This window comes from Salarias fasciatus, chromosome 3, assembly GCF_902148845.1.
Source record: "Salarias fasciatus chromosome 3, fSalaFa1.1, whole genome shotgun sequence".
Taxonomy (NCBI): Eukaryota; Metazoa; Chordata; class Actinopteri; order Blenniiformes; family Blenniidae; genus Salarias; species Salarias fasciatus.
Genome location: NC_043747.1, coordinates 20,875,063 through 20,895,357, shown reverse-complemented (window position 1 = coordinate 20,895,357; position 20,295 = coordinate 20,875,063). Strand labels below are relative to the sequence as shown.

General features: G+C 48.4%; 3 protein-coding genes across 3 annotated transcripts; 2 read left to right on the top strand and 1 right to left on the bottom strand.

Annotated features, from left to right (window-relative positions):
* The first annotated feature begins 600 nt into the window (after positions 1 to 600).
* rgp1 (GP1 homolog, RAB6A GEF complex partner 1) lies at positions 601 to 5,249 on the top strand. The gene is made up of 9 exons (XM_030088491.1): positions 601 to 903; positions 1,078 to 1,193; positions 1,574 to 1,707; positions 1,825 to 1,908; positions 2,000 to 2,149; positions 2,998 to 3,144; positions 3,736 to 3,863; positions 3,942 to 4,119; positions 4,219 to 5,249. Exons 2-9 carry the CDS (start codon positions 1,078 to 1,080, stop codon positions 4,440 to 4,442), a joined length of 1,161 nt encoding a protein of 386 aa, XP_029944351.1. The 5' UTR covers positions 601 to 903; the 3' UTR covers positions 4,443 to 5,249.
* msmp1 (microseminoprotein, prostate associated 1) lies at positions 5,136 to 7,390 on the bottom strand. The gene is made up of 4 exons (XM_030084049.1): positions 7,341 to 7,390; positions 7,156 to 7,295; positions 6,932 to 7,040; positions 5,136 to 5,307 (listed from the first exon to the last, which is right to left on the bottom strand). Exons 1-4 carry the CDS (start codon positions 7,388 to 7,390, stop codon positions 5,136 to 5,138), a joined length of 471 nt encoding a protein of 156 aa, XP_029939909.1.
* A 2,683-nt stretch (positions 7,391 to 10,073) lies between these two features.
* On the top strand, positions 10,074 to 18,023 carry pik3c3 (phosphatidylinositol 3-kinase, catalytic subunit type 3). The gene is made up of 24 exons (XM_030088475.1): positions 10,074 to 10,498; positions 11,530 to 11,718; positions 11,831 to 11,974; positions 12,230 to 12,359; positions 13,656 to 13,742; positions 13,822 to 13,917; positions 13,993 to 14,064; positions 14,148 to 14,252; positions 14,383 to 14,475; positions 14,566 to 14,751; positions 14,828 to 14,958; positions 15,385 to 15,466; positions 15,563 to 15,630; positions 15,738 to 15,843; positions 15,925 to 16,041; positions 16,125 to 16,256; positions 16,325 to 16,453; positions 16,560 to 16,629; positions 16,738 to 16,802; positions 16,884 to 16,968; positions 17,056 to 17,130; positions 17,210 to 17,469; positions 17,541 to 17,666; positions 17,744 to 18,023. The coding sequence occupies exons 1-24, from the start codon at positions 10,434 to 10,436 to the stop codon at positions 17,756 to 17,758; spliced, it is 2,628 nt and encodes an 875-aa protein (XP_029944335.1). The 5' UTR covers positions 10,074 to 10,433; the 3' UTR covers positions 17,759 to 18,023.
* The last annotated feature ends 2,272 nt before the right edge of the window (positions 18,024 to 20,295 follow it).

Below are 20,295 nucleotides of genomic sequence, written 5' to 3'. Positions count from 1 at the left end.
CATTCAGTGTGCATAATATTACACGTGGGTTAAATTTTACCCTCTGAAAGACTGTCAGGCACCACTGTGTCAAAAGCGACCCTGACTATTGCTCTTAGATCTACTTTGTCAAATCCAAACTTCAGCCACAAAATGTATGCTTTTGTAGATAACAAATCAGGATATATCTGAATGTTTCCAAAGCAATACTGAGTAATAACTGAAAGAATCTGGACCTTGGCGGTGCCTGACAGACATGACGCTGGGAACAAACCCCAAGAGGACACGAAACCCCGGGTTGGTTCATACCATTTGGCCTGTAATCGGGGGAGATTGTATTCATTCCGGCTCGGTCTATTCAGTCCTCCCAGCAGTTTATGTGAGTTCCGATAAGTATACGGCTTACTGGGCCGTTGTGTTATGTTTTTAGTTTAGTGAGTACCGATAATGTGGAAAGGAAAATTAATTTCAGGCTGTTTTTATTTGGGAGGTCTTCGTGTTGCCATAGCAACACTATTCCTCTCGCTTCCGGACTAGTGGGACGGCTTTAGAATGGTCCATCAAAACTTATTACAGGAATTATTAATGCTAGGTAATTGTTCTTCAAAAACAGTTTTAGGTTCATAAATGCTTTGTATTTAAGTTAAACAGTATCTTTAAAGAAAATTAATTTGTATTTTAACCTTTTCATCTTTTTCGACCGATGTTTTGGTTCTTCGGGTTAGTGACTGGCCGCCCGTCAGCGGACAGTCTTCTCAGACGGTGTTGTTTACTGTCGCTGCAGTGCTAGCTGAATGCATTAGCCGTGCTGGATTGTCTGAAAAGACTTTTAAATATGGTGTTCCTGTAACTGAAAAGTACCCAGAGGTGGCCTTTGGGATTATACGAAGTATTTTTCCGACTGTTGTTTCACTTAGGACTGAGGTAAGTTGTTTTATAAGCCCTCAAAACAGCCTCGGTTAGCAAACAGGGCCCAACAGGTCAGCAGTGCGCGGATACGAATCTGCACTTTGAAAGGTTTTAACTTTTAGGGTCTCGGTGTCACACTTTAAATTAACTTTAAATTGGCAACGCGGCGTTGTTGGTTTGTTTCTGCAGATGATCGAGGTGGTCGCCTCCGTGGCCAGAGGCCCCGTGTTTTTGGCCGGGGAGCTCATGGAGTGTCTGATAACCTTCACCAACCCCATGTCTCACCTGTCGACCTCAGCCAGCAGGTAGGATTTCACTCCTTTCACCATCTCATTCACCTGGAGGTATCCCATGTCTGCCTCTTTCGAGCCGGTAATCAAAATAATAATTAAAATTATATGGCTTGTAACATAAGTGTGTTACTGAGATTCAGTCTGTTTTCTATAAGAGAATTACTGATTTTATGTTTTGTACTATTTTTCAGTAATCCTAATGTAAGTAAGTGTGTGTTGTAGAGTTACACTTTTTCACAAGTCAGAGGACCTTTCTGTTGTTTTAAAGACTCTCCCTGTAAATGCAGCAAGAAAATGTAGTTTATTTGGTGTCCTGTGTGGAATAAACTGGAATCTGAGAAGCAGAACTCAAAGTGCCATGGTGTAACGTTTACTGTCTGACTGTGTTCCAGTGAGATGCTGGCGTGGGCCAGTGCTCAGATCCACTGTCAGTTTCATGCCAGTGAGAACAGAGTGGCCCTGCCGTCCCGCGGCCACAAGCAGGACGTCCAGGCCGAGAGCGACACGGTGCTGATTCCCAGCAGAGGTGAGAGGGCAGGGAATGGCAGCATGCTGGGAGCTTTCACCTCTTCAGTAACCACACAACAAAGATTTAGAGTTTTTCCACTTATGTTAACCTAGTATTGTTTGCATCCGTCTCCAGGAGAGCGTGGACAGTGTGTGCTGGACACACCACCCAAGATACTATTTTGTGACCTGCGCCTGGATCCTGGAGAGAGTAAAACCTGTATGTAACGCTTCATATTCTCTTCAATTATCACCTTGAAATAGTTTCGTGAAAGTGTTAAATGCCATGTGATTCCCTTTCTCTGTTCCAGATTCATACAGTGAGCTCGTACCCATCGACGGCCCTCCTAGTTTCCGCGGTCAGGCGGTGAAATACGTCTACAAGCTGACGATCGGCTGTCAGAGGGTCAACTCGCCCATTAAACTGCTGCGAGTCCCGTTCAGGGTGCTGGTCCTGCAAGGTGGGAGTCATTTCACTGCCTGCTCAATGGTCAGTTCTTTAATTCTGTCTTAAAGCTCGTGTCCGGAGTTTCCGTTTGTTTCCAACATATGTATCATTTTTCAACAGAGCTTAAATGTGTCAGTCTGGTTCGATACTACAATATAATATTAACATAAAGCAATATAAAAATGTATTTATGAGCCCCGCCTTCGTCTCATAGACCCCCATGTTATCCGAAAAAGCGCCGGTCAGCGTCAGCCAATAGATTTCGAGCTTCCGCATTCTCGTGCTGTCAATCAAAGTGTGGAGCAGCCAGAGAGCACGGCCGCTCGCCCAGGCAGAGGAGAGTTAGCTCCGCAGAAGCCGCCGCGCTTACCTCAGATATATCCACTGTCTGCTGAACATCCACCGTAAACAGCTAAACATGGAGGATGCTGTAGGACTCGGAGGCTCTCATTTTCACCCGACAGATAATAGCGTGCACAATCAAAGGGGCGTGGCCTGGTCACTCATGAAAGCAGAAGGAGGGCGGAACCTGAGACGTTGGATTAAAAAAACCCTCTCTCTTTCAAGACTCCGGACACGAGCTTTAATCATGATGGTAAAACTGAAGAAAGAAATAGAACGGCTATTGTTATTGTTATATTATTACTGCACATCACTGAACAGACCAAAAAACAGAAGTTCCAGTCTGTCTACTTGACGTTTAGTTGATGATTTATTTGAAGAAACCAGTTTAGTCTGCGGCTGTACTGTTATTCTACATTGCATGTTTTAATGTATTTATAATTGTATGTATTTCATCATTTTCCACCATCGATCACCCTTCTTAATGTCACGTCTGACATCGACTACTTAAACCTGCAGGGATGCCCGAGCCTCCGTTCCCTCAGGATGAGGAGGTTTCTCCGTCCAACCCGTTCCTGGAGGAGGAGGAGGCGAGCCGGAGGGACGCCCGGCCTCTGGAGCGCGCCCTGGACATGCTGATGGTCACCACCTCCAGACGCTGCCCCCGTGAGTCACACTCTCTCTCTACACTTTGCTTTAAGCAGAAACCCCTGTAGCTGCTGTCTAGTGTGTTTGTTTCTTCCTCTTTTTCTCAATTATTAATGCCATTTCATTGTCTTAAAATCGATTTTATTCTAGTTATTCTATAAAATTGTGAAATCTTTTTCATAAAATGTCATCAAGAGTAAAAGGAAAACTATATTGATGACAGATGCTTGAGTAAAAGAGGAAACTTGAGACCTGAGCTTCAGACGTTAATAGAATATTTACATTTGTGCAACTGAGATAAATGATTTGAAAAGAAGACAATGCAAAAAACAATATAGAGAGAGCAAAAACATTATCACTAAAAACATGAATTTATATGTTTTCAGACTAGAATCTCATTGTTGAGGCTTATTTTGGTCACAGGGACATCTACTGGATATACCTAGCATTACATAAAACATTTTGTAGGAGTTTGAGGGGGAAGAGACAAAGAGTTTTCATGATGTTAACCAGAAACACACCACGACACTTAATAGTGGAGTTCATTTCTTGTTCTTTCTTTATTTATTGGTGTGATAATGAAGAATCCTCCATTCCCACTCCGCTCAGACATGTTTAACATCACCAACATGCGCGGGAAGGTGGCAAAGTTCTGCATCTTCAAGACGGTGTACCGGCTCGGGGAGGACATCATCGGCACCTTCAACTTCTCGGAGGGAGACATCCCCTGCCTGCAGGTGCGTCCGCCGCCCGGCCGTCCGCCCGTCCCCCGTCCGCGGCCGGAGCGTCTGAACCCGTGCGTCTGTCGCCCTCAGTACTCGGTGAGCCTTCAGAGCGAGGAGGAGATCCAGGAGGCGTACCGGCGGCGGCCCGGCCAGGCGGTCAGCGTGACGGGACACGGGCGCCACCTGGAGTCCTGCCTGCACACGGCGTCCAGCCACTTCTCGCTGCCCATCCCCCTCAACGTCACGCCGGGCTTCAGCACGGACGTAGGTCAGTGAGGAAACACTCACGACTGTGTTCCTGATCATTAATCACTTTATGTCAGATCAGTAAAGCGTCTCTGTCTCCTCCTCCTCCTCCTCCGTCCAGTCAGCCTGCGGTGGCGCCTGCACTTTGAGTTCGTGACGGCGCGGGAGCCCATGGAGCCGCCCACCGTGCTGCAGAACCAGTCGGAGGTGACGGTGTGGGCAGGGGCGGAGCACGTGGACGTGGACACCTTCAGCTGGAACCTGCCCATCAAGGTGCTGCCCACCAACCCGGCGCTGGCGTCCTACGTGTCGCAGTTCACCGGCACCAACAGCATCACCATCTGACTGTCGCCGGCTCCCCTCACTGAGCCGACGCAAGCGCACGCGTGTGTGTGTGTGTGTGTGCGATTGTGCGTGCGTGTTGTGCGTCTTTCAGCGCTGCACATTCCAGCAACACGAAGCTATTCCAGAGCCAGCGGATGCAGACGGATGTGACCTGCTGTTTATCTTTCACATCAGACTCTCCATCCAAACACGACGAACTCTGACGATCTGTATTTATTTTAATATCCGACTCTCGGAAAATCTCTCTTTTTACCAAAACATGGATGCTTATGCAAGCTGTTGTTTTTTGTTGTTTTGTTTTCTTTTTTTATTTGCAGCTTGTGGCTGTGCAGGAACCACAGAGAGACGTCAGAAATATTCAAGACCTTTATTTGGATATCAGCAGAAAACAGGTCGAAGTTAACAGAAATATATTTTATTGTATCTGAAACATCTGAAAACACTAAAGAGGGAAGTATAGAAATATTGCATTTAGTATAAAAACATCTGTTTAAATTCATTTTACTGCTTCTTTTAGCTGCTAAGTGTGAGAGCTGTTAAATACAGAAGATTAAAGAACGACTGGTTCCTCAAACTGCCTTTTAAATAAACTTTCAGGGGCAAACGTCGTTCCTGCGATCATATACGAAGCTTCAGTCGTCACTCGTGGCGTTTCTGTAAGCGGTTGCTCGCGGCGGGCGCGGGGCGTGTCTGTCAGCCGTCCAGCTGCTGCTGCAGCTGCAGCGCCCCCTGGCTGGGGTCCGTGTCGGCTCCGCCCGGGGAGCACGGCAGGCGGGGGTCCGCCGTCTGGACCAGGACCACCTTGCAGGTCACCGGCTCCACCCGGACGTTGCACCAGGCGGGGAAGTCGACGGGCCGGTGCACCCTGGAGGCAGAGGGGGGTTAAACTGTGAATCTGTGGTGGCACACACTGAAAAAAATGCTATATTTACACAAAACCCAACAATTAGTGCAGAAAATGACTAAAATCTCCACATTTTTACTTGGTGGTTTGGCCGGATTGGAGCCTCTTGCCGGCCAGTTTTGGCCCACGGGCCTGATGTTTGACACCTCTGGTTTGCAGCATGTAGAGATGCTTTATGTAATTCTGACTTTTCCCAAACAAAACCAACCGCATGTCAGAGTCAGTGCAGTTTTAATTACTTTAAGCACATACTATGATGAAAATATCACAAGCTTTGCTTTTATTTTGACACCAAACATTGTTCATGTTGAGCTCATCGTGCAGAGGTATCGGAATTAAATCGGCTGGATTTTAAAGACCGTCGTGAATCAGTCACAATTTCCTCGTGGGATTATGAAAATACTGTATTTCTGATACTTGAAGGAAGTTCTAAAGATAATTGTGTTATTTAATGATATTTCAAAATGTATTTCTTTACATATTTTTTGCCTCTTTTGACAGTAACAAATATAAAAGGAATATTCATATAGAAAGTTTTAAATTGGAAGACTGAACAAAACTCATTCAAATTTATAGATTTATTGTTGTAATGTTTTGAATATTTGATGCTACAGTGGTATCACGACGTCCTCAGGAGTGCTGAGAGCAGCTCTTCAGTATTATGGCGTTTTTAAAAAAGTGCTTCCAGGAAAATCCCAACTCATGCATTTGGTGTGTAAAACGTTATGTTACTGTGTGACGAGTTAAGCAGAAATATATTTAAAGTTTCGTACATAAGCCAAATCTGAAATGTTAATCCAGCAGTAGAATATGACCCGGACGAGTTCGATAAATCCTGATTCTTTTAAACAACCATGCTGTTTAGTTCTGTTTTAGGATCAAAAGATGCTTTTATTTCGACTATGTGATCAAGTTTCATATCTGTTGGGATCCTTTATATTATCCAGTGGGGAGGAATCACCAACCTGAAATATTACCTATAATAAAAGGTAGATGTCTGAGAGAATCAGCAGGAAAAGGAGGGACTGCCTTTTCCTACAAAGATTTTTGGATTTCTTTAAATTTTAGGAGAAATCATGATAAAACAAAATAAGTGGAGGATGAAACTATGATTTATTGGAAATAAAACTGATTTTTTTTTTTTTAGATTCGTCACTTCCAGACTGTAATCTAGAGATGAATTTATAGTGAGCGTCATGGAGATAAACTGACATAATAGAATAAATCATTATGGCAGCTGCAGAATGTGTCATAAGAATCTAACTAGCAGCAGGAAGTTGATGATGATGATGATGATACATGTGAAAACCGTTGAGCCACTCTGTGTGATGAAGAACCTGCAGTGTAGCTCAAACTCTTCACTGCTGGTTCTACTTTCCTGTGTTTTCATCAACTCCTTTATGATTACCAGCATTATATCCATTTTAAATCAGCAGTTTAAGAAATCAGCTTTCTTTTTCCTGGAGGTTCTATCAGAAAGATAATTCTTCATGTTTCATAACTAAAATCAGAACAGTAACTCTCTTGTTAACACTGTGGTTTGGCCGTGACCCCTGACCCCTGACCCCTGCGTGCGTGCACTCACGTCTCGCAGCAGCCCACGCCGACGGGGTGCAGGCAGGTGCACTGCATGCAGGCGTTGTCCATCCAGGTCTCTCCCAGCGAGTAGTGCCTTCCCTCGAACACACACAGGGCTGGAAACACACGAGGAAACACTGACCGCTGCAGCTTTTTTTGTATTTTTCAGCAGAACGCTGTAGAACCCTGGCATGCAGGGAGTGTGTGAGGCTGTGAAAGGTGGGCGCTCACCTCTGGAGTCGAAGTGGCACTCCAGCGGCGCGGCCGAGCCGCCGCCGGTGCACAGGAGAAGCCCCGCCGCCGCCAGCAGCACCCAGTTGACCCCGGTCAGCTCCATCTCTGTCTGGTCTGCCGGGCTCCTCCAGTGCCCCCTTTATACCCCGGCAGGCTGCAGGAGCGCGGCGTGGAGGCGTGGCCTCATGGCGTCATGTGGCCCGCTGCCCTGGCTGGAGAAGGTGCCATCCATAGGGGAATAAAGAGGAGGTGTGTGAGTGTGTGTGTGTGTGTGTGGTTGGGGGGGTAAAACTGAAGGGAATGTGGTGTCTTGGCACGGCGTCTTCCGGAGATCACCTCGCTGCGCTTCAGCGGGCATGAACCTCTAAAGTGATAGAAACAATGACACATCCATGTGGTGACTAAGAGAGGGAGGGGCAGCAAGAGAGGGGAGGAAGAGGAGGAGGAGAGGAGGGATGGGATGGAATTATCAAACATGATTCACCACCATTCAGCCTCTTTTTATGTATATATAAATATATGGGCCAAATCACAGCACAGAAACTGAAAATATGACTGAAGTGGATGTAAACCACCTTTAACCCTTCATAGGACACTTACAGACTGAGAAAACAAGAATAAATATTTTCATGTTTAGCAATTATGTGCCATATGTGTGTGTTAAATTTAGCCAGAATTCATTAAACGGAACAAAATTGCACACATTTCCACATAAAGATAGTCTTTTCTCACATGGTTTCTGTTGTTCTATATAATGTTTTACAGGCCATAAAGTCACCAACTCATTTAAAAATGTGTTCAGTTTTCAGTGTAGACTGCATATAGAGTGTTTTCACTGGGAGGAAGAGATTAATCTACTTAATTAAAACATAACAGCAGCTCCTATTGCACGGCTTCATCACACTCTATATGTCGAGACTCATCCGTTTACAGTTGGATGTGTATTTTGTGTGCTCTAACAATACCACAGTCTGGGTTAACATTTGGCTTCCTTAATATCAACATGAAATACATTAGGACAGAGGTGTCAAACACATGCAACCTTAATATAAAACTGATTTTAATGATATTTTCTGGTTCAAAATACAGAGAAATATTTGAAAAACTTCTCCTATAGCTACTTCATTCTGCAGGTTTTTAGAAACTCACCCCGAGAGCGTGACTTTGAGGCCAGTTTGATCGCGTGGCAGCATCACTGATATCTCATAAGGTCCACGGGCCTTATGTTTGACACCCCTGCATTGCGGTGTTGTTTACTTGACATTGGACAAGTTGTATTTGTAATGTTTATATCAGGTCATTCATCACAGAACTGACAAAGATGCCTCAGGACGTCATCTGACCTGACCTGGCTGTGTTTTATCAGCCTGCCTGCCAGCAAAACATGAGCTCATCTTCTTCCAACTTGTTTCCTATCTGCAGGCCGATCGTAGGAAAATCCCTCTCACAGGAGGCCCCGGAGCCTCGTAACTGGGTGTTTGCCTTGCCTTTTTCTCTCGTACCCCCCCACAGTAGTTACAGCGTTGACAGTCTCCCATCACTCAGATGTGCCTCTTCATTCTCTCAGCCTGTGTGACTCACAGCTGGCTCTCCCCAGCAGGTTTCTTTCCATTTAAATCATCCTGAACAAGAATAACCAGGTAAATGTGCTCATATCTTCAACAATCTGTTACTTATGATGACTCTTTAAGGATGAGACTGTATTTCATAGAGTGGGAAGTCTTTTTAAATCTCAGTCCGTGAGTTCAGCCTGGGTGACGCCGACGGCCTCAAAGCCTGTGGGTCCCATACGATACGCCGACAAAGAGTTCCCGCCCGGATCTGACCCGCCGCGCCGCACTGCGCTGTCGTCAGCCTTGATAAACTGGGAGGACCTCATCAAAACATGAGGCTTTTTTCCAGCCACACGCCTGTTCCTCTTCACGGACATGCACTTAATTGGCGTCAAGTGCGTTTTAATTGGGAAAGCCTCTGGAAGTTCACGAGGCCCTGACCGTGACATCAGTGTGGACTGTTTGTACTGGTTGAATACTTTCCATGGAGAAAACAGCCAGGAACTGGATTCAGCGTCAGGGTCGGGCTTTTATTCATGGGTAGTGTTTGTTGTTATTGGTCATGTTTATAGCAGGGCTGTCAAGTTCAGGGGCCACATGCAGCCAAGTTTCATCTGGAGTGGTAAAATAATGCCATAATAAACTTTCAATTTAAACTTGAAAGCTTTTTCAGTGTCGTGTCATGTGATGAGGATATCGATTTTCACAAAACCAAACAACTGCTACAGAAAATATGTCAACATCAATTCGATTTTAATTAAACCTTGTGGTGTGAAATGAAGTAAAATGTACAGAAAAACATATCCTCTTAAGAAATGTGTTTAAAAAAAAAAAGAAGAAGATCAATGTTTTCTTTGACATTTTAACACTCAGCTTGATGGTTTGGTGTGCCAAATTGGATCTTTTTGTGAGGAAGTTTTGGCCCTGGTTTGAAATTTTCCATCGATTGTATGTTGTTTTCTCATAATCTGTCACATTTCGGATTAATCTTTCCACCTTCTTTTGTCATTTTGCAAAGCACTGGGCCCCTTTTCAGCCTGACTTCAGTAACATTATATCTGTTTTAGCCTCTTTTTTAGCTCACTTTCTGGTCATTTATATATGTTTTAGGATTATTTTTGTTTGGTATTTATCTTAATCTGCCTGAACTAGTCCAGAATAAAGTTTTAATTGCGCTAAAAAGTTTACTTTGGGATGTACTTCAAGTAAAAAAAAAGAGATTTCTATTTTTTTTTTTTGAACTGCTCCTTTAAAGTGTGTAAGTCCCGCCTCTTTTTCTACTTCCTTCTTCAGACTCGACCAATCAATCCACGCTCCGAGGATCGCTGTCTTAGCAATGCAAGCCTGAAAGCAGCGCAGATCGACTGCTCTCCCCTTCCTGTGTATTTACTGCAGTGTTGTTGTGAAGCTAATCGAAAATACCAAATCATGTCCGGAGAGACTTTCTGTAAAATAATGTCTCTTTCATGACCGCAGCCGCTCGGAGAGACGCTGTGAGCGGAGCATACAGAACGAGGGACCCTCCGGCCGTGTGTTCGGGCTGTGTTCGGGCCGCTAGCCGGGCTCCGGGGACTGTTTATGGTGAAGAGTCGAGGCCTATCCGCTAACTAAGTCTCCCGTCCACCGTGAGAGCGGAGTTCATGTTGAAGGAGTCCGGGTCCTGCTTCTGGTCCTGGTCCCGGTTCTGGTTCTGTATAGAAACTAGAGTTCCCCCCTCGGAAGATGGACACTGATAAATTCAACTATGTCTACAGCTGTGACCTGGACATCAATGTTCAACTGAAGATGTGAGTCTGGACTCTCGGAGGGTTTCGGTCTTTGGGTTCTGGTCTCTGACTTCTCTTGGTTTCTCACTTTTTCATCTATTCTCAGCTTCTTCAGCTGTTGTGACAACTGACCTGCGAGAAACAGGCTGCTCAAGCAGCACAAAGTTGAATTAAAGTAACTTAGCTAGCATTTGTGCTAGCTAAGTTACTTCAATTCAACTTTGTGCTGCTGTCACTCAGAACTATTATTAGACAGTCCAGTTTCATCACATAGTGCCGAAATAACATTTATATTTAAACTTTATAGTTTAATGAAATATTTGTTTTCTCAAAACCAAACTAATACTACTAAATATGACTACAATCCCAACATGAAGCCAATTTTAACTGTGCAATTACAGTGTAAAGACAGTTAGCAATTACTTGCTACTTTTTATGTGTTTGCCTGTCTGGAAGTTATTTATTTTTCTTTCTCTAAATGACTTAGTTTTGTTAGTTTAAATTACTTTTATTGCCTTGGAATAAAAGTTATTTATGTGCTTTGTTTATGAACTTTTAGATGTGAGACATGATTACAAAAGTATTAAAGTAAAATCACATAGCATAAAGCGGGCCCTAAAATAAATCTTAATTCGTAAGTGATTGTTTGTAGCCTTCATTCATGATGGACTTTACTGAGTCACACATTATATATAGATATTGTTCATGATATGAGTGGACTGTATATCAGTGTGTCTGATATTGTTAAAGAGATGCTTCTTTATAAATGTTATATCGTGTTTAGATTCCATAATTATGTCTTTGACATGAAGCGACTCTCAGCCAGTTATTATAATAAACTCTTTCTCAACCGTAACAAAATAAAATGTCCATACATTTTATTTTTTCCCCTATAATAATTTGAAAGAATGCTGTTTCTAAGAAAATGTGCATCCACCACAGGTCGTAAAAGCTTTTAATAAACCGTCCCTGATACATCACGGGACATGAGCTTCTCCGTCACGCCTGCCCTGTTAAGCGTGTCGACTCCTGCCCTCCTCTCTTCTCCTCAGAGGCAGTCTGGAGGGGAAACGGGAGCAGAGGAGCTACAAGGCGCTGCTGGAGGACCCCATGCTGCGCTTCTCCGGCCTCTACCAGGAGAACTGCTCCGACCTCTACGTCACCTGCCAGGTGTTCGCCGAGGGGAAGCCTCTGGCTCTGCCTGTCCGCACCTCCTACAAAGCTTTCAGCACCCGCTGGAAGTAAGAGCCCACATTTCTCATCTGTAAACCACATAGCAGATGAAACCTGCGCTAAGCGAAATAACCGTCTCTGGGTTCCTCTCTCTCTCTCTCTTGCTGCCGTCCTGCTCAGCTGGAACGAGTGGCTGCGGCTGCCGGTCAAATACCCCGACCTTCCTCAAAGTGCCCAGGTTGCTCTCACCGTGTGGGACATCTACGGCCCCGGCAGAGCCGTCCCCGTCGGGGGAACCACCGTCACCCTGTTCGGGAAGTATGGGTGAGTGTCGCACGAGTATTTTCACTTCCTGACTGGATAGACTCAGGATGGAGGAGAAGTGAGAGGAGGGGAACATTTTCTTTTTTTTCTTGAGCCCATTAGTCCAAAGCTACTACATTGGTAACACAAACAATGAATATTTTCCATCCTCGGTGTTGTTTTAGGATATTTTCGGACTTCCTGGTAGCTCTCACAAAATGTTTCACTCTCTCAGTTCCAGAGGAAGCATTTTAATCTCCTCCCTTCTCTCTCCAGCATGTTCCGGCAAGGAATGCACGACCTGAAGGTCTGGCCCGGCGTGGAGGGCGACGGCGGCGAGCCCACCACGACGCCGGGACGCACCAGCAGCAGTCTGACCGAGGACCAGATGGGGAGACTCGCTAAGGTACGACGCCGCCGAGGAGAGGACGGGGTTTAGAATAAGTGTGTGAGAGTATGTGTGTGTGTGTGTGTGTGTGTGACTAAAAGACCACGACAGGTGGGCGAGAGCCTGTGCGTCCAGATGCAGAGCGCTGTCTAAACCCCCGTCTGTTCCAGGGCCCTGACCTGGAGGTACTCAGTGATGTGAGTACGAGCAGGACTCGCTGTTGGCGAGAGAGCGTGTGATTTCTGAACAAAACCTCGGCCAGAATGTTTCTGAGAAGGATCCTCCGTCACATTTCAACCAGAGGAGCAGGGCAACACCTGGACAGGCCTATACACACCACACACGCGCACACACACACACATTCATGTCTACAGGCAGTTTTAAGTTTCACTGGGAGGATCTGTGTGTTTTAGACTCACGGATTCATTCTGACCGAGGTTGTGTTGTGAGCACTTCCTGTCTGTAGAGTCGTACGGCTGCGTTCTTCAAAGCATCACCACACACACACACACACACCCATTCCGTTTTCTGTTGTTGCCATGAGTTTGAATGTGTGTGTGTGCATGGTCTGGATGTGTCTATGACAGCTCGGAGTGTCAAACACATTTTCCAGCCGAATCAGTGCAAATTAGACGGAAATGTTCTCGAATCCTGAGCGAAAGTCTCGACGATCTCAACATGAAACCAATGTTAATGAAACTTTCTGGTGCAAAATACAGCGAGATGTCCCAGAAATGTCTCCTGCAGCTGTTGCATTATGGGTGTTTTTGCAAACTCACCATGACAGCATGGCTTTGAGGCTAACGCTAGCTAGCTAGCTTTCATGGAGGGATCATTGATCTCTTCTGTTTGACAAACTGAAACCTGTATCCATGTTTTATTTATTTTCCTATTTCATAACACTTAGCTTGCTGGTTAGTCCAGACTGGAGCCTCTCGTGGGCCAGCTTTGGGCCCACTGGCCTCATGTTTGACACCCCTGGTCTACGGACTTTAAAAAACGATGTTCATCAAGTTTTCGGGGCTTCCAGGGAGTTTTTTGACCAAACAGATGGACGGCGCTGGTTTGAGCTGCTCCCACTTCCTTCTGCTGCTGTCGGAGATCGACCACTAATAAACCGGCCGAGCCGCGACCTTCCTCTCCACGGCCGAGCTGCTGGAGTGTGTGACCGCTGGCACCGAGTGTGTGCATGATTGTTTGGGATGTTTGCACACCAGCCCCACCGAGAGAGAAAGCCTCAGATCCAACACTGTTTTCTTTCTGCTTTGCTTCTATTTTTGTAATTCTTTGTATTCCCCCCCCCCCCGCCTCCAGCTGACCAAGGCTCACCGGCAGGGCCACATGGTGAAGGTGGACTGGCTGGACCGGCTGACCTTCAGGGAGATCGAGATGATCAACGAGGTGAGCACCTTCGGCCGTGTTAGACACGCCCGCCGCCGCGACTGGAAGCGTAGAAAACGTCTGTCCGTCGTTCCCGCAGAGCGAGAAGCGCAGCTCCAACTTCATGTACCTCATGGTGGAGTTCCCCCGGGTCAAAACCAACGACAAGGAGTACAGCATCGTCTACTACGAGAAGGTATTTTCAGGCATTTCACGACTCATTTCAGAATTTTCATGGCTGACCGCCGCGTCTCTCCGCCTCTCCGCTCAGGACGGAGACGAGGCGTCGCCCGTTCTGAGCAGCTGCGACATCGTCAAGGTCCCCGACCCTCAGATGGCCATGGTGAGACGGCGGTCCGCTCGTCTGTCTGCACGGCAGCTTCAGACCGACGGACCGACTCGTCAATGTTCTGTCTTTGTTCTCAGGAGAACCTGGTGGAGAGCAAGCACCACAAGCTGGCCCGGAGCCTCCGCAGCGGCCCGTCGGACCACGACCTGAAGCCCAACGCCGCCACCAGGGACCAGCTCAACGTGAGGAACTGATCCGCCGCCGAACCGTCAGGATGACGAGCAATACATCCGCCTCCTCGTGTTTGAAAGTGAATCAGTGTGTGTGTGTGTGTGTGTGTGTGTGTGTGTGTGTGTGTGTTTTCTCCTCCAGATCATCGTGAGCTACCCTCCAACCAAGCAGCTGAGCTCCGAGGAGCAGGACCTGGTCTGGAAGTTCAGATATTATCTCACCACTCAGGAAAAGGTGTGTGTGTGTGTGTGTGTCGGCAGGGTTTCGTTCGTTTATTTATTTATGTGAAAAGTGATTCCTGAGCCCGTCTGCCTCCCCCTCCAGGCCCTGACCAAGTTCCTGAAGTGTGTGAACTGGGACCTGCCGCAGGAGGCCAAGCAGGCGCTGGAGCTGCTGGGGAAGTGGCGTCCGATGGACGTGGAGGACTCGCTGGAGCTGCTGTCGTCCCACTTCACCAACCCCACGGTGCGGCGTTACGCCGTGGCGCGCCTGCAGCAGGCCGACGACGAGGTGGGGGGCTCGGACACGGTGGGGGGAGCAGCATCTGAGACCTCCGGACCGACGATGTCCTCTCTCCCCCCTGCAGGACCTGCTCATGTACCTCCTCCAGCTGGTCCAGGCGCTCAAGTACGAGAACTTCAGCGACATCCAGGGCGGCCTGGAGCCGGGCAGCAAGAGGGACGGCCAGGGGCTTTCAGACGACTCGGCACTGGACAGGTCAGCGCCCCGCCGCTAAAAATACCCTCCTCTCTGGCGCCGGACGACCGCGGAGGCGGGAAAGGGGGTCAGAGCAGAACTGTGAGGGACCTGGAGCCGCTGCCGGGGCTAAATTTACCCCGAACCGAAGGATCCGAATATCTGTCGTTCAGAGAGCGTAATGAGCCAAATGGTGCCGGCAGATGTTCCAGCTGCGGGCCAGAACCGACACACACACACACACACACACACACACACACACACACACACACACACACACACACACACACACACACACACACACACACACACACACACACACACACACACACACACACACACACACACACACACACACAGAAATGAGAACGAAAAAACAAATCTGACTCTAAAGTTGTAGCTTCCTCTTGTTTTATTTTCATGGTTTCGTCTCTCCTTCCCTCTCAGTTCCCAGAGTGCATCTGGCTCGACCGGACAGACCGCGGCGGCACAGAAAGGAAAGGACGGCGGCGACGGCGACAGTCTGGAGGTGAGACGCCGCACCGACGGGAGCCTCTCCCTGCTTCATGACTGCTGCTGTTGTCGTTGTTGTTGTTGTTGATCTCCATCTGTCTCTGCATCGCAGCAAGACCTGTGCACGTTCCTCATCTCACGTGCGTGCAAGAACTCCACGCTGGCCAACTACCTGTACTGGTGAGCGCGGCTCGGCGTGTGTGTGTGTGTGTGTGTGTGTGTGTGTGTGTGTGTTTCCCAGCTGAGCGAGCTCAGTGTGTGTGAGGTGTGTGTGTTCTCTGGCTCAGGTATGTGATCGTGGAGTGTGAAGACCAGGACACGCAGCAGAGAGACCCCAAGACCCACGAGATGTACCTGAACGTGATGCGGAGGTTCAGCCAGGCGCTGCTCAAGGTCGGGAGACGCCGTCCTCTGACCCGGCAGCTCAGAGCGCCGCCTCCGGATCTCCTCACGCCGGTTTGTCCCCCCCCGCAGGGCGATAAGAGCGTCAGGGTCATGCGCTCGCTCCTGGCGGCTCAGCAGACGTTCGTGGACCGACTGGTGCAGCTGATGAAGGCCGTCCAGAGGGAGAGCGGGAACCGCAAGAAGAAGGTAGCGGCGGCGGCGCCAAGGCGGGAGGTGATCCGTCACCCCGATCCGGTTTGAGTCAGTCTTCCTGTCCGTCCGTCCCGCAGACGGAGCGGCTCCAGGCCCTGCTGGCCGACAACGAGAAGGTCAACCTGTCGGAGATCGAGCCCATCCCGCTTCCCCTGGAGCCGCAGATCCGGATCCGAGGAATCGTCCCCGAGACGGCCACGCTCTTCAAGGTAAACGCCGCCGCCACTGGTCCTCCTGCCTCGAGCCTCGCCGTCTCACTGTCGCCCCCCCCCCCCAGAGCGCCCTGATGCCGGCCAAGCTGATCTTCAAGGCCGAGGACGGCGCCATGTATCCCGTCATCTTCAAGCACGGAGACGACCTGAGACAAGACCAGCTCATCCTGCAGATCATCTCGCTCATGGACAAAGTCAGAGCCGCTCCGCCTCACGCCGGCCCTCTGAGTCCTGCTCAGACTCCGGCTTCACAACAAAACATCTCTTTAACTCCTTCTTTCCTCTCTTGTGTTGCTGCAGCTGTTAAGAAAAGAGAATCTGGACCTGAAGCTGACGCCCTACAAAGTTTTAGCCACCAGCACGAAACACGGTGAGAGATGGATCGATGCTTTTCGCCTCATTATGCTCAGATTTTCTGTTAAATTCAGAATCATTTTGAGGCTTCGTGGAGAATGACGAGCCCTGCTCTGCCCTGCAGGTTTCATGCAGTTCGTTCAGTCGGTTCCTGTGGCTGAAGTCTTGGCGACGGAGGGAAACATCCAGGTGAGTCCCGGACGCTCCGGGTTCCAGACCCGGACCGTCTGGACGTGTCCTGAGCGTCTCGGTTCTGCCGTTCTCCCACAGAGCTTCTTCAGGAAACACGCGCCGAGCGAGAAGGGGCCGTACGGCATCAGCTCCGAGGTCATGGACACCTACGTGAAGAGCTGCGGTGAGACGCCGCACATCAGGTCACGCTTGATTTACTCTACCTGCAGACATCATGAACTGGAGTGTGTGTGTGTTTGTGTGTGTGCAGCCGGTTACTGTGTCATCACCTACATCCTGGGAGTGGGAGACCGCCACCTGGACAACCTGCTGCTGACCAAGACAGGTGAGGCAGAGGAGGCCATGCCTCCAGACGGGCGCCGCCGTCCCGCCGCCGCTGACCCGCTCTGCCTCTGCCTCCGCAGGGAAGCTCTTCCACATCGACTTCGGCTATATCCTGGGCCGAGACCCCAAGCCGCTGCCCCCGCCCATGAAGCTGAGCAAGGAGATGGTGGAGGGCATGGGCGGCATGCAGAGCGAGCAGTACCAGGAGTTCCGGAAGCAGTGCTACACCGCCTTCCTGCACCTGCGGCGCTACTCCAACCTCATCCTCAACCTGTTCTCGCTCATGGTGGACGCCAACATCCCCGACATCGCCCTGGAGCCCGACAAGACTGTGAAGAAGGTCAGTGGTCCGGCGCGGACGCCGTCGGCCCCCAGGTTCTCGTTGACCCCCCTCGCTCCCCCCCCTTCCAGGTGCAGGACAAGTTCAGACTGGACCTGTCGGACGAGGAGGCCGTCCACTACATGCAGAGCCTGATCGACGAGAGCGTGGGCGCGCTGTTCGCCGCCGTGGTCGAACAGATACACAAGTTCGCTCAGGTGAGTGTCTTTAAAATAAAATTCAGGAAACAGGCGAGGTGAAGTGAACCGTGATCAACCAAACCTTCTCTCCTCAGTATTGGCGCAGATGAACGGAAGAGATGAGACGACGGAGAGGAGGCTGACGTGGGTCAAACACACACACACACACACTACGACACCGTGTGTGCCTGTGTGTGTGTGTGAAGGCGAGAGAAATAAACCCAGTGACACTGTTTAAAAGGCCAAGATTGCACTGCCAACCTTTACTGCAAGACGGCGGAGCCGAGCCGGGGCGAGCGCTCCGCCTCCTCCTGTAAATACCCTGTACATTAATTATTGAATGAATGAATGAAATGTTCGGCCAAAATAAAACGACTGTTGTTACAACAAGACTCCGTCCCCGCTGCTTCTCAGAAGTGTATATTTTTCTTATCGTTTTTAGCCGCAGTGCTCACAGCACGCAGAATGCTTCTCAGTAGAGCGTTGCTGACCATCTGCAGATCCACGCTGGGGGCCCAAACAAGCCGGACCCCCCCTCCGGGAGTGGGGTGAGTCACAGGGCCGGTGACTCAGCATTTCCTGACAGGAACCTCCAGCCAGGCCGCATGACCAAACGTACAGCTCTGGGAAAAGTAGCGCTGGTTCAGAGACGCTGGGTCCTCGTTTCAGAAGAACTCAGAATCCTAACAAAGCCTTCAGGTTCTAGAATCCTCAGGAAGCTCACATTCTACAGATCTCACTGATTCAGAACGCTTACATGTGTTCGAACTGACAAATACGCAAAAAAAAAACCCTGCAAATATCACAAATTCTCACAAAGGTTTTCTCAAATCCTAGAACCCCGATAAACGGTAGAATTCAGTCAATTTCTGGAAGTCACTAGAACTTTCACATATTTCAGAATTCCCACAAACCCTAGAAAACAGACCACAACAACTCCCAAGAAATGCTTTTTGAAGCTCTCTGATCTTTCAGAGTGAGCACAAACAAAGAGGTCACAGAAAGGTCTACAACTCTTAACAAATCTTAGACATATTGCAGACATATGACAATCTCAGTCGACGTACCTGGAGACATGAGTAACGTGTCACTGAAGTCGTCGAACTCAAATGTGCCACTTTCCTGCTGGAAGACCAAGAAAACTGAGTCGCCATATATGTTTATATAATTGTGTTTGACTTATCGAGACATATTTTGTCTCTCACAAATGGCCTGGATGTTGGCGATCATGACAAAGAAGTAATTCTGGAGCCTTTTAAGTTTTTGTGCCTCTTCTGTGATGTTAAAGGGGCTGTATCATGCTTTTTTAGCTAGTCCAAACCCTAGAAATGGCATTAACATGGTAATAGTTTATTTTTGGCACTAAGGAAAAGTAATTTTGTGTGAAATAAAAGATTTTCTGGGGCTAATTCTGAAACCCGGAAGAGAAAACGCTCTGTTTCACTGAAAATCCCGCCTCTCCCCCTGTGGACTTTGACTGACAGCGAACTTCAACCAATCACCACTTCAAAACAAATACGCTGGCTAGCTTTAGCTCTTTAGCTCTAGCTTCTCCACACGCAAAAACGTCTTTTCCTGTGAGAAACTCACCAAGCGCAGACCCTTCAGACCCTTCAGACTCTTCAGACTCTTGCTCTTGCTTGACTGTTGCTTTCAGACGATGGTTAAAGTTTATCTCGGTAATCAGAGTTAGAAAAAAGCAGCAACGCTGATTGCCGAGGGCTTGCGGGAGGGGGGCTCAGGTGAGCCATCTTCTCCGTGATGTGAACGTGGGAAACGGAGCGTTTTCACGGGTGCGGGAGGGGCTGCCTCTCAGAGCAGCACAAACACTGGGAAAGCTTAAACACGCGGGCACGAAGGAAAAAAACGCTTTGGGGGTGTTTTCGGTGAGTACATAACTAAATAACAAGGTTAAAACATACAAAAAGTGAATTTTGCATGATACAGCCCCTTTAAGGAGCACGGCATACTGCGAGGGCAAAGAAAAACAGTTCCAAAGTTTGTTTTGCCTCTACTGTTGTCTCCCGCAACAGTGGCTATTGGCGATCTGTGTCATGTAACGAGGCGTCCAGTCCAGACAGTTAATTGCAAATTTTAGAATTCCATCAAATCACAGACGGTCTACAAATTATAGAATTCTGACTAATTTCAGAGCTGTCAGATATTTTATTGCTCAAACACACTCAGGAGCAGTAAGGCAATGAAAAACCACCGCTGTTCCAGCAGAGTCTACGTTATGGAATGGTCTCTGCAGTGTAAAAGAGTTCCTGTCAAAGTCCTGTTGCACTTTGTGGTATAAAATAAACCCGGATGAGAAACTGGAAGGACAAATTGTGAAATCAGTGTGAGCAGAAGCTCGGTTGCGGTGCAGTCAGGTGCTCGTCCCAGGCGCCCGCTCTCTGCTTCAGGCATCAATCAGGTTGTTTTCAGTAACGGAATTGGCGCCGCGGAGCGGTTCGCCAGGCTCTGGAGGACGAACCCGGGTTTCTGTGGACTCTGGAAACGGCAGGCGTGGGGAAACAAACAAGGCTGGAAGGCCAAAGCCGCAGGGCTCCCTCCACGTTGCGTGAAGAATGCAACACCAGCGAAACAGGAGGCCGAACGGCGAGACGTCAACATGTTCCGTGTTTTCGCCGACGGGAGCTGT

Coding starts and splice junctions, on each gene's coding strand:
- pik3c3 (XM_030088475.1), top strand. CDS start 10,434: ATGGACACTGATAAATTCAACTATGTCTACAGCTGTGACCTGGACATC. Junction 16,042..16,124: donor GCGGGAACCGCAAGAAGAAG/GTAGCGGCGGCG, acceptor TCCGTCCCGCAG/ACGGAGCGGCTCCAGGCCCT. Junction 17,470..17,540: donor CCGACAAGACTGTGAAGAAG/GTCAGTGGTCCG, acceptor CCCCCCTTCCAG/GTGCAGGACAAGTTCAGACT.
- msmp1 (XM_030084049.1), bottom strand. CDS start 7,390: ATGGATGGCACCTTCTCCAGCCAGGGCAGCGGGCCACATGACGCCATG. Junction 7,296..7,340: donor GGGCCACATGACGCCATGAG/GCCACGCCTCCA, acceptor CGGGGTATAAAG/GGGGCACTGGAGGAGCCCGG. Junction 7,041..7,155: donor GTGCCACTTCGACTCCAGAG/GTGAGCGCCCAC, acceptor GTGTGTTTCCAG/CCCTGTGTGTGTTCGAGGGA.
- rgp1 (XM_030088491.1), top strand. CDS start 1,078: ATGATCGAGGTGGTCGCCTCCGTGGCCAGAGGCCCCGTGTTTTTGGCC. Junction 1,194..1,573: donor CTGTCGACCTCAGCCAGCAG/GTAGGATTTCAC, acceptor ACTGTGTTCCAG/TGAGATGCTGGCGTGGGCCA. Junction 3,145..3,735: donor CACCTCCAGACGCTGCCCCC/GTGAGTCACACT, acceptor CACTCCGCTCAG/ACATGTTTAACATCACCAAC.